The 17,190-nt window shown below is 41.5% G+C and overlaps 1 protein-coding gene and 1 long non-coding RNA gene across 15 annotated transcripts in view; both read left to right on the top strand.

Annotated features, from left to right (window-relative positions):
• Positions 1-17,190, top strand: part of EML1 (EMAP like 1) — a 121,401-nt gene that overhangs the window by 32,913 nt on the left and 71,298 nt on the right. For 3 of the 14 annotated variants that reach the window (XM_064423397.1, XM_064423398.1, XM_064423396.1), the window contains exon 1: positions 8,863-9,133. The exons of 1 other annotated variant lie outside the window; for it this stretch is intronic. In XM_064423397.1, coding sequence (XP_064279467.1) covers positions 9,067-9,133 — 67 coding nt within the window. In that variant the 5' untranslated portion in view covers positions 8,863-9,066. Of the gene's footprint in view, positions 1-8,862; positions 9,134-17,190 lie in introns of those variants that run through there. 10 more of the 14 variants (XM_064423402.1, XM_064423401.1, XM_064423400.1 and 7 more) reach the window with 5 other exon arrangements.
• On the top strand, positions 12,802-15,450 carry LOC135302309 (uncharacterized). Its single transcript, XR_010364002.1, has 3 exons — positions 12,802-12,840; positions 14,018-14,085; positions 15,430-15,450. It is a non-coding gene; the product is annotated as an uncharacterized LOC135302309 (long non-coding RNA).

Here is a 17,190-nt window from a genome sequence, read left to right as displayed (position 1 = left end):
ATGTGGGTTTTCTTTAAAACATCTTACTTATCTGAAATGAATGCCATCAATTTCTTTGAAATGTCTTTATTTTCTTAATTGGTCATACAACAATAAATTGCATCAATATTGCAAAACTCTTTTCCCCCTGCTAAAATGAGTGCTGAATAAAAAATATCTGCTCATGTCTTGCAATAAACGACGTCACGAAAGAATAAGATAAGTTATTAAGAATGTTTAAATCTGACAAGTCTGGACCCAGAGTTGTGACTTTGCCAAAAGACTGTTTAGTTGAATGGAGTCTCTGATGAGCAGCTTGGTTATTTGTAATTTCTGTGTAGAGTGCCACAAAGCTATATAACACTTTTTCTAATAAATAAAAAGGAATGAAACCAAGAATTCAGCTGAAACTGATGGTGCTCTGTGAGGTTACACATGAAGAGTTGGCCCTTGACCTATTCTACCCACCCCTTAGTTTAGGGAAACTCATTCAGCTTAATACGGGAATATTTGAAGGGATAGTTTGGGCAGAAGATACAAAATTCTTCAGGGCAAGATTTCTCAGGCATCTGTAAAATACACCACAAGCTGGCTATGACCAAAACATTCATTAGACAGCTACTGATATGAAAAAAAAAAAAAAGAGCTATTTAAGAGGAAGAATGCAAAGGAAAAGGTGGCAGACCCCTGCATAACAGGGGTGCAGGCTGATGTTTAGGGTAAGACCTTAGCTTGGACTGCATGGTGGTCACAGTGTCCCTTGGCAGCTGCCAGCCCTTCACCAGCCAGTGTACACTGCAGGGGTTTTATGTTCCTAATTCTCTTGTTCATGGCTGCATCTGCTTGTATAATTTATGGCACACAATACATATTTTTCTTTTGAGATTTGCTCTATTATTTATCCTAGCATTTATTCTGTCAGAAAGTGGTGGGACAATGAGGGGTTATCCAGCATCAAAAAGTTGAAAAGAACTTGTCTTCTTGCACTTTTTTCCTTAAATTATGACTACTAATGACAAAATCATTTTAGTTTTTCTTCTTTCAGTTATCTGTAGCTCTGGTTTTCTCTTACTTCTTTGAAAGCTTAAGGGAGAAATGTCAGGTGGTGAAATACTTAAGAATTAAAGGGCTGCATCAGGAAACGTTTTGAAAATTAGGTAACTTGGTATGTGAGACAAATGTACGATTGTTCTTCATGCTTGGATGGCTGGCAGCCAGGCAGCAGGGCTCGGCTGGTTCTCAGGGCTTCATTCAGACACTGCCATTATTGCCCCTATTACTTTTTCCTCCTCCAGGACTCTCTTGAATGCCACCACCAAAGAGAAGAATGCCACGCATGGCTTACCCTGAGGAGGATTAGTAATCCTACACCTTGCACTGGCTGGCAGAGGTGTTCTAAGAACAACCAGAATTCTTTCACCAAAGCCAAATATTTTATTACTGTATGGACCTCATCCTGCCATGTAAACCCTAATGCCTATTTATGTTTCTGGGCAATTCAGTGAAGGTTTCTTTGGTTCAACCACTTCCTTTCTTGCAGTTTATTTCTTACATTTAATATGTTCAAAGGAGTTCGAAAGTGAAATTTATCTAAATTTCTGGATGCACTTGCTATGAACTGGCAGAAAGAAATTACTTTGAAAAAACACATTCAACACAGAATTGCTTTGATCACACTGTGGGCCTTGGGTGATTGCACAGACCAGAACAAAATAAAGTTTCTTCCAAGGCAAATTCTGTTCCAAAGTAAATAAAAAAGTTTAATTCAGAACTGTAGTTACCCACAAAAATAAAAGCTACAGCCCATGTTGCAAATCAGTGTAAAGTAATCTTGAAAACTGTAGGAAAGGATTATTTCCTATTGCTTCTTTCTCTAGCCAGCCCAGCTTAGATTAGCTGATGATTTAACTGTTTCCTTCCATCCCCAGGTTGTGTCTTGGGATCTTGACCTGGGAAAGCAGAAATAAGCTGCAGCAGCAAAAGCAGTGGAGGGAAGAAGGTCTCAATGTAGGTGGTCTTGGGCTCTGTAAGATATCAAAGGAATCTGCAAGTGTAGTGCATTGAAATTCCTGCCTAGCCCTTGTAGGTCACACTACAATCCACTGTCCTGTTCCTCCACCCACTCAAGGAAAGTTCATGGAAATTCAATGAGTTTGAACCAGTGGAGCTGGTATGGTCCCCTGCAGAAATAACCCACACCATACAAATGAAATACTGTCTTCTTTCTTCCCTACCTCTTTTGGCATGATAATTATATTTGGTAAAAGATATAGGGGGATGGATAAGTAAAACTTGAAGTTAAGTTACTTGAAGTGGTAAATGGGCTTATGTGATGACAGGAGTTAAAATGACAGGTAAACTCTCTGCAGTTATTTCCTATTATTTGTTTAATAGTACAAATCAGTTTTTCCAATAAATCACTCACTAAAAGCAAGCATAACATATGACATCACTAGAAGAAATACATTATTTTTTCCAGCTATCTCTCAGAAGATATTTGCCATCATTCATTTTCCATATCTGGGCAAATTTCCAGTAACATAACTGCAAATGTAGAAAGTGCCGTAAATGAGATTGTCTAGTCTGTTCTAACATTAATATATTGAACCAACATGGTGCTTTGTCTTACCCATACATTTTTATGTCTGCTTTGTTATCTACCTGGCTGACAGTAAATTCTCCTGCTAGACATCAGTTCCCACGAGATGCCCCTGATTGTGCTGAATCCCAAAAACAGTGAAACAGTGACATGGGAAAGTGGGAAATTTGGAATATCAGTTCTGGTAAAGCACAAATTTAAACCACCATCCTACTGACCAGGGAATATAAAATAGAATGATGAGATCCTTCCTTCTTATCATAGGCACTGTGGGTACCTGTTTGCAGAAGAGAGAGATTTCTTTCTTGCAGTCTAGCTGATGTATCCTTTGGACAAACATCGTGGTTTGTTCTTCTGGGTTTTACATGTTCATGTGAATTGTTAGAGTCCAGTTAAAATGCACCTTCTAAAAAGTGAACAGAATGGGTACTGTAGAATCACTGTGTTAAAAAATGGCAATTTTTGTGTACACCTTAAATTATCAACTTGCTATGCTGTTATTTAAATATATTAAAGAAATATGTCTATATTATAGCTTACTCTAGTCTCATTCTTCTCTAATATAATTCAGAAGGCACAGATTTATGTAGCTGTGGCTTTATATAACTCAGACACTAAATTTAAACAAAATATTATTTAAATATATGCATAAAACAGATCTCTGGAATATATACTGTTGCAGTAACATCTTTATAATCATAGCATAAAAATTAAAACAAAACTACTGATCTCAGCCATGTGCTGAAGGGTGTCAGTGTGCTGCAAGCCACACAGAAGCATCACTTTTCGTACTTGCTATCCCCATACCCACATTCTGTGGGCTCCCTGAGGTTCCAGTGAGTGCAAAAAATATCCTTCTGCTGGGAGGGAATTCCCCCTGGAAAGTGACACAGACCTGTAGGAATGATCCTCCTGTGCCCTGAATGGTGAACTGGTGAACCTGTGCCAAAGCTATTGTACCTGAGATGCCCCTCTCACAGGAGGTAGGATTTGTGCACCTGGTACTTAGATCTCAAAGAGCTCTGCTAGCAGAAGCTTTCAGGCTCTGTTGAGGGCTGCAGCCACCAAAAATAGGGTTGCAAAACTGAGTTACAACTGAAAACTTCTAAGGAGTAATTTTGAAGGGTGGATGGATCATTCTGTGTGATGCCATCCATCACTGTGCCTCTTCACATCAATCTCGCAGAGTATTAATATCTCAGAAGTGCTGTTCCCATCTGCAGATTGCAATGGAATATGGAACAGGACTTGCATTCCTGTCTATCTGTAGTACATTTTGCTTCTCATCAGTTTCAAATCTCAATGTCACAGCTGTGGATGTAGTAAGGCTGCAGTTGGCCATTACATATATTGATGTGCATTGAATCTAATGTGTTAGTGGGCCTTGCAAAAATAAGAGTATTTCTACCACAGGCAGTGTGCTTGAAAGCATTTCATAACAAACCATACAAGTAGTATCTTCAGTGTTTACAGGCAGGATATTCTCAGTAGATTCACATTGCAGTTGGTGCAATAACTGGTAGTTATTCTGGCTTGATTCTGTCACAGACTTCCCAGCATGACCTTGGCTGTGTCATGTTTTTCTTCCCATTTTCCAAATAAGCGAATAAAGCCAACATTTATTTCAAAAAGGTGGTGCAAATCTGAAAGCATCAGTGTTTGCTGAGCAGCCTCCCATCTTTGAATAGGAGAGTCATAGATGTGGAAAGCATTATTCTTTTCATCTTCAAAGTCTTCTCTTTGTATTTACAAATTAACCAATCTGCAAAACAGTATTTTTTTCCAGGGCAATATGATTAAGACTATTCTTATTAATTATAGGGAAACTTCCATAATTCCAATATATGTAGTTCAAAACAAAATACATATACATACATATTTTCATTTGGATTGTTAAACCTGCTTTAAAGCTTTGATGGTTTCATCCCACATTTGCTATATTGTATTTTTAATGCACTCAGACTGTGCTGGTATAATGGTGATCCTCCTCTTATACCCCATCTTTCCCACATGCATGAAGTCTGCTTTGTAGTGACATTCATGAAGCTCCCTGCTGTGGCTGAAACACTGGAGTCCTGCTATTTAGAATGAATGATTATTCCAGTGGTTGGAGTGTTCTCACAAAGGAGACTGGGCAGCAAGGCACTTCTTCCTTTCCTACCACACTAGGAGAGGAAATCCTTATTTGAGCCTATGATGGGATCCTCACAGCCAGTACCTGGAGATAGTCTTAGCAGTGAGAGAAAGCCACTTCTGCAGAATAAAGACAATATATTCACTGCATGAAATTCTCTTTAAAAAACCAAACATTCCTGCTGCTTTCTGAATGGAAAGGGAAAACAAATAAACATTTTTTTAAAAAAAATCAGTATAAATCAGGAATTCATCAGATTTCAGAAGCTAAATCCAAAACTTAACCCCAGAGCTTCTCTCTGCTAAGTGCTGATCTCATCCTGCTAGTTCCTAAACCAGGCATTGGCTCTTCCTTCCCCAGGGCTCCTGCTGTGTGCAGCTTGCTCCTGCTGCTGCTGCTGGGTGTTGTGCTGCTCAACCCTGGCCCCCAGCTTCTGTCAAAACACTGTGTTCTCCATGCTGAGGCAGGGCACTGTGCCTGTGCTATGATGCCAGCTTTCAGTCCATCTAACTCTCAGTGCTGGGGATGAACAGCTGGAAAAGATGCCCATTTCTTCTGTTTTAAAGAGATGATTCAAGGAGAAGCACACACATGGTACCTTGTGTTTTGGATTGCAGTCTGAGCCCAGGCACCAAGTGTTGCAGCTTTTTAACTGATGAAATTTCTGACTCACAGAGGAAAAGCAAACCTTGAACAAGCATACAATTTAAAAGCTTCCAGGCTCAAGCAGAGATCAACTGCTGAATTAAGTAAGAGTGTGAATGGTGAAATGGACTCTTGCATGTTAAATGGAAACACAGTGAGCTACAGAAATGAGCTTAGCTCCCTTTGATCACGCTGCAGTAAATGTGACCTATCAAATGATTGCTAAAGAGCTTGAGGGGATCTTCAAAAGTTAGTCATGGTAAAATAGATGCTACAATTATATCCACTGATAAATTTTAGCAAAACCAGCACATTTGCTGATGGTGCTAGATGCTTTGCCTGATGAAGATTTCCCTAGTTACACTGTACATTCCGTGTGCACAGCAGCCATCCAAGCTTCCCTGATCTGTTCAGCAGACGGGCTTTGCACTGACCTGAAAGAAGAGCCCTCCAGTCTCAGTGCTGAACTGAGCCTTCACCTCCTGTAAACTCTGCACAGAAAGGCTCACTGCCCCTGATGCCATCAGCAGCTCTGCACAGCGGGCTTTGCCACTGACAGCCAAATCCCAGCATCCTCCCCTTAGCCAGTGCCATCACCCCTCCTACCACAAGCCTGCTGGAAGCAGTGGCATTCAGCACAGACCCAGGGGACAGCTATGAAGGGCAGGCTGTCCAAGCTACCACCACATGGCAAAAGCAGCCTGATCCTGTTTTCTGGAAGGGATAAAGGGAACATCAAAATTTTCAGGACTTTGGTGATCCTAGTGAACCCCTCCCAGCTCAGAATATTCCATGATTTGGTGAAATTTGACTACAGCCTGGTAACAGGGAGTGAAAGCAAGTCTTTTTTGTCCTAATATTGGAGTATATTAATTCCTGAAAATTCATTGAGGGATGGGTGAAAGCTCTTTTATTCTCACTTAGCTAACAATTATTTGCATTACACTACTCAAGATGAACAAAAGTTAAATCATTAGGTATAAAATACAGCTTTCAAAAATGTAACATCATAGAGTTTCTGACTGCCAGCAGTCAGTGTGCACAAGTGTACAGCAACAAATCCTTTCCCAATACACCAGCCCCACTGTACTGCTCAGGACGCCACATTCCCACCTTTATGGTTTCACACTTAGCACAGAACTGGCTTTGAAATGTACAAATAATGAAGGCTACAGTATACTGAAGAATGGACAACTAGAAGTTTTTTTTTTTTGTTGTTTCACAATACCATCAGAATTCTCAGAGACAGATCAGTGCATCCTTCCATTCCATTGTGCCATTGTTCCCACAGCCAGACAGAATTTCTTTTTCATTTCGTGCCTTGTGGTGCAGTTTAGTATAATGAGATTGTTACAGGTCTCAAAATCATTAAATTATGAAAGTGTTTCCCTCTTCTAACCCTTGCTCTCTTCTTAATGGAATCATAACAGCATCTGGAGATTGGAGCTGAGACCATTTTCTGTCACATCTCTGAGCTGATTTGCAGCACACTGAGCTGAAAGCCTTCACAGACACCATCACTGTTAATTTCAGTGAGAAATCTATTGTAAGGTTTTGCACGTTGCATCACTCTCCAAGAGTAGATTAGATTAGATTTTTCTAAGTGACTTTTAATTTCTATTCTCTGAAATGGAGCTGCATTGCCTCTTTCTGGCCTTTCTCCTACTTTGGCAAATCTCATAAAAGTTACTGGGCATTTATTTCTCTTATCTTTGTAGCAATCTCACTGACAACATAGTTTTTACTACAAACATAACACTTTTAGGTAGCATAGATTTAATATTTTTGTTTTCCAAAACTTACACATCAGAAGGAGGTAGAGGTTAAAGTAACATTGATATCTTATGGCAAGCACACCTCTTGTCTCAAGATGGTGGAAAACAAGAGCATTAAAACATTTCTCAACCTCAAAAATAATAACCAAATGATGGCAATAATGTTTTAAAATGAAGAAGATGCTTAATCAGAATTTTTACTGAAAATGAGGTTCATTTTTCTATTGTTGCAACTTGTCTGCCAAAAATCCCATATGTCTTTCTCTGTGTGTACAATGTTTCAGAATAATATAGCATCTTTGAAACATTTGATGGCTTATGAATGAAAAGGTCATGAGAAAACCTAAGAGCTCTGTATTAATTTTAAAGATGAGAACAAATAATGAGTCATTTAAAACACTAAGAAAACCTATATGCTTTTGTATTTTTGAAGAAATATTCTATTATTTTTAAAATCTCTGGTTTTGATTTTTTTAAACTATATCACCAAACTACCACAATTTTCTGTTATTTATAGCCCACAGCTATAAAATGCAGTTGGTTTTGTCTGATACAATTTAAGCACATCAGGCTGGGTAAGTGCTTTTGGTGGAGATGACTTCAACTCTACCAGTATTGGCACTGGCAATTCAGGAGGGAGCACTTTTCACTCTGCTTTAACATGGAACTGATATCTCTGCCTAATTTTATAGCATACTTTTGTGTTAGCACTGCCATGGTTTAGTGGTTGGTGAAAAGACTCACATATACCAAACCCACGCCTGTAAATGGATCCACATGGTGGACCTGCCTTGCAAAAAGCTCCTGGAAGGACTGGGGACTGAAGACATGATGTGTTAAGTGCTTCGGCATTTTTCAAGATGAAAGGTGCTATAGATGTGCAATGAACTATTTCCCTTCTGTCCCTTGAGGAGCTTGAACTAAAAACGTTTTACACGTCAACATTCCTTAGCACAGAAATTGAAGCCCAAAATGTATCAAATAATTTTACAATGTTACTAATCATCAGTTTTGGACCACTACCTTCACCTCGCCACGAATGGACATTATGAATATATCTAGATAAAAACATGTTAAACAGTTAAAGCTATCTTAGTATCCTGAATTGGAAAGTGTATCACTCTTCGAACTACATAGTTTAACCTGTACAAAATGGCATAAGGAATTACAGTGTGTACAATTCTTTTTGGTTTCGTAAGAGAGTATCAATTACAATGTAATGGTGACAGCTCCATCCTGTAGCCAGGAGAATCGCCACTGAAATCAGCGGAGGGCATAAGGCGCAATGACAGGCAGGCTTGTTGCTCCAGCGGGAGAAACGAGAGGAGCCTCGGCTGGGGCAGCAGGGAGGGATGCTGGGGCTGTGCACGCGGGGCTGCCGGCTGCCACGGCAAACCCTGCCCGGCATCCAGCCCTGACCGAGGCCGCGGCGGTGCTCCGGGTTAACCCCCGCCGCAGGGCCGGGCGGTGTCTCTGCTCCACCCCGGCCCGATCGGGACACCCGGTGTGGCCGGGCCTGGCGGTCCGGCGGCGGCAGAGCCCCGGGCGCGGCACGGGAACCCCGCGGCTCGTCCCGCTCTCAGCCGCGGCCCGGAGCCGAGGCGAGCTGGCCGCGCGGGCCGAGGGACGCGGCTGCTCGCTCGCCCCGCCGCCCCGGGGTCCCCCCCGCCTCCCGGGCCGCGCCGTGACGGCGGCCGCCCCGCCCCGGCCCGCCCCGGCCCGCCCCGCGGGTCCCCCCCGCGCCTCGGCGGCGGAGCGGAGCGGAGCGGCCGCCGCCCCAGCCGCGGCGGAGTGAATGGGTTGCTATGGCAACTGAGTGAGGCAGGCAGCGAGGCCGCCGCGGCCCCAGCCGCCTCCGCTCCGCAGCGTGTGGGCGAGCAGGCAGCGGGCGGCCGCCGGGACAGCCGAGGGGACGCCGGGAGCGCAGCGGCAGGATGGAGGACGGCTTCTCCAGCTACAGCAGCCTCTACGACACCTCCTCGCTGCTCCAGTTCTGCAACGGTAAGGGCGGGGGCCAGCCCCGGCGAGCAGCGGGGTCCCGGCGCTCCGGCGGGGCGGAGGCGGAGGCCGGCGCGGGGAAGGCAGCGCCGGGAGCGGGCCTGGCCCGGGCTGCCGGCGGCGTCTCCGCCATCCAGGGCCGCCCGGCTCCGCGGCGCAACTCGGGCGGAGGAGGAGGAGGAGGGAGGAAACTTCACCCCCTTCAGCCTCCCCCGTTATTCGGCGGGAAAGCTGCCAGCCCTCGGGGCGCCTCCGCGAGCAACTTCTGCACGTCCTTCATGGGAATATGCGGCGATACGTGCGCGTATGTGGACGGTGTAGATGTGTGTGTGCATCTTCCCCCAGGGCAGATCTGCTAGCTCAAGCGGTCGCCCACCGCTGCGGGTCTCCAGCGTAGCCGCGTATGCCAACACACATATAAAAATATATATATGTGCATATATAAAAATAAACATATATATGCATGTATAAGGCATGTATTTGTGTGCACGCATAGGGCCGGGCTGCCCGTGACCCCGGGGGCGCAGTGGGACGCCGCGGCGGGGGCAGGTGTCCTTCAGCTCCCTGAGCCCACCGGCGCCGCTCTGCACCGGCCAAGGGCGGGCTGAGGTGCGAGGTGCCTCTGTGGAGTTACGGGAGTTGACCTGCAGTTAGGGATTTTTCTTTTTTTTTCCTATGTTTTTTTTTTTTTTTTTTTTTTTTTTTTTTTTTAAGGTGGGGGTTATTGGGGTGGTGGCGTCACCTGGATGGCAGCATGGCAGGGCAGCTGCCAGGCTGCAGTGATGGGTCATCAAAAAGGAAGGAGATGAGGAACTGCAAGTGTTCTCACAGGCAGTATTGGAGATTGGCCTGCGTAGTACTTGGGATTATTCAAGTAGCTGATATTTTCCTTGAGGGAAATAAATCAGCTATTCTAAATATACAGAGGGTTCTTCATGGTAAACTGTAATCTCAAAATACCCTACTTTGGTACGAGTTACTGCTTTCTAGGAGCAAGATTCTGAGCATTCATAATCTCATATTTCATATTTGTGGATCTCTTATTGCTCTATATTTTAGTAGTGGTCTCTGCTTTCTACTGCTGTCTGAACAGCTGGGGTCAGGTTCATGCAATATTGCTTCATGACAGCAACTGCATCAGACAGCTTGGAAGCTGTGAAGATGACAAATTTTACATTATTTTCTTTGCGGTGTGGTGCAAGAAAGGGACAGGTTTGCAGAAAACTCTGATATGTGTGGACCTGGAGACTGTGGGAGCAGTTTTTTCAGGGCAGCAGGAGTTGTGTGTGTGGGCTGTGCATTGTGCAGTGACACCGTATTTTTGGAGCTCTTCAGGAGAGAAAACTGTGACTGTGTACGGGGGTTGTACGCTAATAGCAGATGCCTGTTTTGCCTAAACTTAATAAATATTTCATTGTAAGTGGTTTTAATAAGGAAACATACAGCAATGTATTTCAAAGTTTATACTCTAATCCACTTATAAGCAAGCTGTCTTCCTACCAAGATCGCTGGGCTTTGCTTTTACAGTGGTCATGATAGTAGCTGCATGTGGGAGCAGAAGGAGTCGCATCACTTTCTGAATACTTTGAAAAAGCAGAGTCGCTTAATCCTGTGGACTGTCCCTCATGTTGATTTGGTAACTCTGAGCACCTATTATACTCAAGGGAAATAAGCCATATGTATTTATACTCTACACAGGTTTTAAAATCTTAGTTAAGTCTTAATTTTTTTTATTCTAGAATGTGTTTCTAGAACAAATCACTTGCTTAGCTTTGTCTGATTGTAGATAGCGACCTCAAGGGCTGTTGTAAGTTTATATTATTCTGTGCTTATAAAAGAAAGTGGTTGAGTTCAGAAGCCCTTCTATTTCCAAGTTAACCTTTAGTGAGACTATATTAAATGAGATGAGGAATTAAAGATAATCAAGCCTTTGAATACAGCCTTGAGGTGATCAGGTATTTCCATGAGGAAGAAAATACAAATAGAAGATGCCAGTGAGGGTTTTGAGGTTGGAAAGTGGTAAGTAAATTGTTTTACAGGAAAGTGGGACGGTCTTGCATGTATAATGGTCAGTAGGAAAATGATGTGAAGCTGAGAGTGGGGCAGACATTTAGAAGAAACCAAACAAAGCAAACGAATGGTAGAGAAAGAAAGACAGTATGATTTTAGTATATGGTAAAGTGAAATACAGAATGGCTGGGAAGCACTCAAAGTGATCATTGTTGTATGCTGTAAAGGTTCCTGCTCTGAATAGGTTTAATTTTAGTTGTACAAGAAAAGACATGATGGAATTTTCTGGTGCTCTCAAACAGAAAAAATGATAAAGAGATGGCCCATATGTATTGTTTCAAGTGCTCCTGAAAAAATATCTGTGTGTCACCTGTGGGTAGCACCCAAGGTCTAGCCTGGGCCAAGGATGGCTGCAGCTTCTCCCACTTCTCGATATATTCTCCTGGTTTGGAGTGGGTGGGAGCCCAAGAGGGGACTGGGAGGGAGGGAGCAGTAATGGGCAGGAGGCTGTGATGGGGATGAGGGAGCAGGACCTTGGCTGGTGGAGGACCTGGTCAGGGAGACAGAAGTTAATACGAGAGCAGATATGCCCTAAACCTGCTCCTTTCTTTCTAGGAAGGGCCCTGGGTTCAGGGGAAGAATTTGGGTCTTCACTCATATGCAGATTTAGTTTGCATGATTTATTTAGTAATGTGTTTTTACATCTTGTGATGTGTAAAAAAGAAGGTAAATGGAGAAGGAAGGGAGAGAAGAAAGAGGGTGAGGCAAATATGTTAGTTTTGAGCTGCATGTCTAAAATCTAGGGCAAATATTTAGCACAGCTAGTTCAAAGACACCTACTTTCTTCAAACTCCTTTTTACAGAATAGTAAAGCTACAGTTGGCATTTGAGAAACATTGTGTTAATGAACACAAGTGTCGATCTGAGGTAACATCAAAGCAAGAAATACAAACGTCCAGTATGATTTTAGGCAAGTTATTTCATTCTTGATACCTTAGTTTCCTTAGTAGTAAACTGAGCAGAAAGTACATGCCTGCTTTGGAGGAGTTTATCATATTTATTGATTTGTTTGGTATCTCCCTCTTCAATTTCAAAGGACAGTCTTCAGATGCACAGAATGTTTTGTTAATTGCTCTGCCTGTTCTGTTTGTTTATTTTTAAGAAAGACACTAAAATAACTCATCTTAAAGCCCAAGGACAGTTCTCAACTTATGTGTCACTTTCCAGGTAATGAAGGACTCTGTTGGTTTATTTTGCATGTTGTAAAGTAAAGCTCAGATAATATTAACTATGCCTGGTTATAGATACCTTTCTTGGTATAGAAGTTACTTTTAGATAGAAAGCCAGTATGTTTATCTACAGTCAATCAGGTTGTTAGTCATGTCTTATTTAAGCTGAAGGTAAAAGTGGAAGGATACTGATAAGGCAAGATAGTGTTGAGGTTTTTAGCATCTGCTTAAAAACTGATGGAGAGAACCATGCTGGACACGACCAAACAAGATACATACTGGAATTAGTGCTCGCCTCCAGCTGATTTACTGAGCTGCAGCTGTGAGCAGTACTGATTACAGACAGGTTGGGAAGACATGGAGGGTGTGGGCAGATTTTTGTGTGTTCTCTGACCACAAATCTCTGTCTATCTATTTTCTATCTATTTACATAGCCTTCATCACAGTAATTGCTGTGGGCAGGATTATTAGGTATGTGAAATATAAAGGGTGAAATCTGGGATTCCTGCAAAATGCCTCTGTAGACTTAAAGATGGAAGTGAAAATTTATCTATGATTTCTTTGGAACTTGTAGCATCTTTTAAATGTCCTTCATGTGGCTGCTGAGAAAATCATAGCTGTCAAATGGCCATTCCTGCAACCACAAATGCCTTGTTTGACAGAAGCTTCAACTTTTGAGTATCTGGGTAAAGCAGTAAAAAAAAAGTGTGCAACATTATTTCTTAATGAAATTGATATATTTGGCAAGGGACTCCATAATATTAATTACAGTTCTGTTTAACAGATTACTTGAAGTGTAATTGTTAGCAAAAAATTTATAGTTAGAGAAAAAATTAAATTGATACAAACTATGCCATAATCTATCTTTTTAAAAGAGCACAATAATCACAGAATCACAGAATATGCTGAGTTGGAAGGGACCCACAAGGATCACTGATCTTCCGGCTCTTAGCCCTGCACAGGACCATCCCCAAGAGTTACACCATATGCCAAGAGCTTTGTCCAGTCACTTCTTGAACTCTGTCAGGGTTAGGGCTCTGAGAACTTCCTGGGGAGCCTGTTCTAGTACCCAGCCACCCTCTGGGTGAAGAACATTTCCCTGATATCCAGTAAACTTCCCTTGACACAACTTCTGGCTATGCCCTCTGGTTCTGACACAGGTCGCTGCAGTGGCTGCCTGTCCTCTTCCCCTCATGAGGAAGTTGTAGGCAGTGATGAGGTCTCCTCTTAGTCTCCTGTTCTCCAGGCTGAACAGACCAATAATAAAAAGAAAACTCTTAAAAAGTAATGGTTCCTTTTGGCTCCCTCCCCCCAAAATCACGAAATCATATTAAGATTTTTGACAGGTAATAGCTTTGATAACTGTCAGTCACACTTAAGTCACGAAAAGTAAATTGTGTGACTCAGTTTTTGTCAGTCTATTTATGGTTTGAATCTTCTGCTTCTGTAATTCTCCTCCATTCCTGAAAACAAATTTAACATGTGTACCTCTTCTCTCTGACTCCTGTATCTGCGTGTGGAGCAGTGCCTGTCAGTGAGGAAGTGAGCACCACAAACAGGAAATCTGTGTGGACAGTATTATTCTGGTTGTGTCTCTTCTTTCCCATTTGACTCTCACACTTCCTCTCCTTAACCTTCCTAAAAGCAGCCACTTACCCTCTTCCTACAGCTGGACCAAAGTCACACAATATGGAATGGGTTAGGGAAGGAACAATGGTAAGTTGAGCCTTGTAGCTTTCAGGGCACCAGTTCAAATCTGTCAAGGGCTGGAAGAGACTGTAATTTGCTTTACTGTGATCACTTCCTAGCAGTAATGCAAAACAAAACTGGATTTAATTCAGTGTTCACTGGGCAGATTCATGCGCTCTGTGTAGGAAAAGGTGTTGCAAGCATGTTCAAAAAGATGTTGCAAACTTGTTAATAGCATTACTCATGTTGTTTTTCTCAGAAGTCCAAAACAACAAGTCAGAGAGACAAATCAGGCTTTCCCATGCTTCATCTCTGCACCTCTTCTCTCCAGAACAGCAGCGTGTTTTGAACTCAGGAATGGAAGCCCTGCCCCACTTTAAGCTTCTACCAGTTTTGTAGGACAGAAGATTTTATTACCTTACACAGCATTGCTTAGACAGCATTTTCTTAATTTTTCTTTCAGTGAGATTTGTTCTGACTCTTGCAGTCAAACTCTTAAATGAAATGCTGAATTGGACTCTACATTAAATGTCAGTTTTATGCATTTGGAGCTATACAGAGTATAAAATGAATATTGCTAGAATACTTTTCTTCACTACTGGAGTAAAGGGGAGGGAGAGGTGGCATACAGAAACACTTTTTTTTTTGTTGGTATGTGCAGTAATTGAATGCAGAATAAATCAGTATGCTATGAATTAAAAATAACTTGCTGCAATGGACACTTGCACAATATATATTGTTAGCCTATTAGAGCTCAAACTATTATTGCTAATAAGACACTATATAAGTAAACTGAATTTGTTGCCCTTTAATTAGCGATTTATTTCCAAAACATGAATTATTAACACTTGTGCTAGTCATGAGTGGTGTTAATTATAGTTACTGGAATTTAATTTTTATTCCTTTTTTTAACTAAGCTTCCAAAAACAAATGAAAATGTAGACCAGTCATGAGAGAATCCTCTAGTGATAGTCAAACCTCAACAGAGAATCTGTGTCAGTGTTAGCAATATGGAGAGAAACTGCAAGTATCAAGTATTTTATCATGAATAAAACAACATACAGAATTGCAAATTAAAGCATTGGGCTCTCATGCTTTATCTGATCTTCAAGGAGTTTTTAAAAAATTTAATAGTACTTTACGGAACTGGTAAAATATATGTTTTAAGTTCTAATTAAAAATAGCAAATCTGAAATTCTTTTATTGAACCTTAAGCCACATGCAAATAATTCAAACAAGATTAAAATTATATTAAAAGTACATTATTAAAAAGTGAATATACGTGAGGAGACAGTGAGGGAGTGCTCCAGTCAGTGACATACATTTTAATAGGTTTTATTCTGACTTCCCTCTTCTTTCTCCTTTCCTTAGGAATTTAAGATGAAGATTTTAAAGTTGATGTGTAGTTCTTTTGTCAAGAGAAGTTTTGTGAAGCTGTAATAAAGAACCTGTCTTTTGATCTCTAAAATCTTGGGGATGATGAGAGAGAATAAGTAGGAAGGTTGTATGAAAAGGTGTAATGAGTACATTTTTTGTTGGCTGCTTGCTCTTTGCAAATGACACTAATTGGGCAACCATAAGGAATTGTGGAAGCTTAAAGGGAGTGCAAAAGGAGCTGTGGATGATGGTCTTCCATGAATCACAATTTAAAATGTTTGTCCATTACATAATTAAAACGTGGAAGTAGCTCCCTGAGGTTTTTTAGGGAGATGGGGTGGGGATAATGATATGTTAACATGATTTCACTAAATTAATTCTTTGGAAAGTAATTAAGTGAGATTGTCCACACTCCATTACTTCCAAAGGGTAAAATCTGACATGGTCCGTCATATTCTCATCTTGCTTTGAAATGACTGATTATTAAATAAATATATTATATTAATTTGAAAAGTAGCATTGGAGATCTCTAGGACTGTTTTTAAGTATTGTGGAATGTAGAAACTAATCACCTTTTTGGATTTAAAATCTGAAATAAACACTTCGTTGTGATAAAAGCAGTTTGCATTTCTTAACAGCAATGACCCTGTATTTGATTGGAAGCTTACGTCAAGATTCCTGCAAACAGGAATGAAGAAATGTTTTCTGGTTTTACATATTACTTCTATAGTCTGTTGCAGGCCAATATGTGAAGCATTGCTGCTGGCTTTTAGTCATCTGAGAATTGAGTGTGAACAGGAGCCTAAGCTAAACTTTGAAATGTGAGGATCCTAAGATGCGGAATAGATGAACACATTTCGATACGTAAATAGAGAAACAATCTTTGTTTCAAGCTAGTAAAGGCAAATATTTTCAGATTAAAACTTTGTAATGAACCTTGTGTTTTATGAAAATTACTTATTTCTTTTTTCTTTCAACTGTGTTGAAGAACATAGCAGACTGAAACAGCCTTTGACATTTCTCAGTGCAACTCCTGTACACTTAAGTGGGGCTAACTGGGCACTGGTGTCTAGAATTTCCTTGAGGTTGTTAAAGGTTTCTGTATCCTGGAATCAGAAGCATTGAGCAGCTCTTAATTTATTTTTTCCCTTTGGTGATAAAAAAATCCCTGTGAAACCTGACAAAGATCCTGACAGACAGTTTCATATTTATTTTATGCTTACTAAAACCAATTACCATTTTGTTGCTTCCTTTTCTCCTTCCCTATGCAGCTGTTTTACCCAGACCTGTTGCTGCCTAGAAAGCATCCTTCCATCTCCCACGTGGAGATGCTGCTTTGAAGAGCTTGCAGGATGTGGCAGGTGTGTCCCTGTGCTGCCCCTGGAGCAGGTACAATGTGTTACCTACGTTGTCCCACTGCTCAGTGCCCGAGGGTGGCTTCCCGGAGGTGACCAAGCTCTGTGGCAACACGGGTGGTCCAGCAAGGCTGGCTGGGCCACAGGGGGCAACGAGGTCTTTATCTAAACTGATAAAAACCTTACAGGCATTAGCATATTCTGAGGGTCAGTCCAGTCTTTATTCAAACCAGTGTCTGCATTCCTGCCTTTTTGCTTTACAGCTTCCAAATACAGGCCAAAATTATGGGGCAGTGGCAGACAGGACTGTGCTTAAATGATCTGAAAAATCAGGCCAGCGTTTTTAGGTTACTAACTGTAAACCTAAAGATTGAACTTTGAATTAAATTTTAAAACTGAA

The sequence above is a fragment of the Passer domesticus genome, chromosome 6 (genome assembly GCF_036417665.1).
Source record: "Passer domesticus isolate bPasDom1 chromosome 6, bPasDom1.hap1, whole genome shotgun sequence".
In the NCBI taxonomy this organism is placed as follows: domain Eukaryota; kingdom Metazoa; phylum Chordata; class Aves; order Passeriformes; family Passeridae; genus Passer; species Passer domesticus.
This window is presented reverse-complemented; position numbering and strand designations above follow the sequence as displayed.